This window comes from Mesitornis unicolor, unplaced genomic scaffold, assembly GCF_000695765.1.
Source record: "Mesitornis unicolor isolate BGI_N332 unplaced genomic scaffold, ASM69576v1 scaffold39466, whole genome shotgun sequence".
In the NCBI taxonomy this organism is placed as follows: Eukaryota; Metazoa; Chordata; class Aves; order Mesitornithiformes; family Mesitornithidae; genus Mesitornis; species Mesitornis unicolor.
In genome coordinates this window covers 1,015-2,246 of record NW_010189593.1, presented here as the reverse complement: position 1 = coordinate 2,246, position 1,232 = coordinate 1,015, and the positions used below count along the sequence as shown (strand labels likewise).

Below are 1,232 nucleotides of genomic sequence, written 5' to 3'. Positions count from 1 at the left end.
CATGGTGATCTCAGAGGGCTTTTCCAACCAATTCTGTGACCTCATCCACCCTGGGGGAGGCTCACGGGACAGAGCTGCTCCCACTGAGGGCATCCCCCCCACCTGCTGCCTTCGTTAGCTCTAACGAGCGAGGAGCTTCGTTACCATGTCCAAGGACTTACGGTCTCGGTGACTTTGAGGTCCAGGCTGGGCAGGGGCGGCAGGCTGACCACCGTCTTCCTCCGGATCCCGCTGTAGCAGTACGTGCGCGGGGTTAAGGTGTTTCACCGTCACAGCACCGCCTTCGTGACAGGCATGAGGGGACGCGGGGCTCACAACGGGGTCACCCCCTTCTCCGTGTGTCCCCTGCCCTCAGCAGCTCCCCTTGGAGCTGCCCTGAGGGCACAGCAAGGACAGGGCAAATCCAAGCAGCCCCCCAAAAACCAAGCTGAAGGAGCCAAAAACCCAGGAACCAGACCCTCTACAAGAGACAACCTCACGCGCAGGCTCACAAATGGGAAATAAAAGGAGAAGCAGCAGCTGCTGCCAGCAGCCCAAGCAGGGGCACACAGAAGGATATTTCGACTGGCCTCGGCCTCCCAGCCGCCGGGCTTTGATGTTTGGGAAGATCTCCCGGATGATCTTGCCAAAATTGGCGGCGCTCAGCGGGCGGCAGCAGAGGTTGTCACAGTATCGCCTGCGGGAAGAACCACGGGTCAAAACCATCGAGCCTTTCTCATCGCCCTCTGCACGCACCCGTTTTTATCGTTTCAAGCTCATTTTGGGAACCCAAGGTTGGGCCAGGCCATTCCCAACCCAACCCCGGCACACACTGCCTTCCAGACCGAGCTCCCCCCAGGCTCCCGGTGCCAGGCGGCCCCCGAGCTCACTTGTAGGCGTCGTAGACGTCCTGCTTGGGCAGGCAGGTGTCCGTGTGCTCCTCCAGGTGGTTCCGGATCCAGTTGCAGGCGTGCATGTACTCGGCCGTGCTCAGCGAGCTCAGGTCCAGGCTCCCGCTGCTCCCAGGACAAACCATGAATGAGCAGAGAAGCGGCACAAACCGGATGGGAGAAGGCAGTCGTGGCAATGTCACAGAATCACAGGATGTCAGGAGTTGGAAGGGACCTGGAAAGCTCCCCCAGTGCAACCCCCCAGAGCAGGGGCACCAGAGCAGTCACCCAGGAACACGGCCAGGGCTTTGGGTGTCTCCACACAAGGAGACTCCACAGCCTCTCCACAGCCTGGGCCATGCT

General features: G+C 60.9%; 1 protein-coding gene across 1 annotated transcript; it reads right to left on the bottom strand.

Annotated features, from left to right (window-relative positions):
* Positions 1-161: 161 nt before the first annotated feature.
* Positions 162-995, bottom strand: RFX5 (regulatory factor X, 5 (influences HLA class II expression); the record flags this gene model as incomplete). The annotated part of the gene is made up of 3 exons (XM_010186128.1): positions 162-243; positions 560-676; positions 870-995. Coding segments are annotated over 3 exons (325 nt in total), but the record flags the coding sequence as incomplete, so codon positions are not given.
* Between the last annotated feature and the right edge of the window lie 237 nt (positions 996-1,232).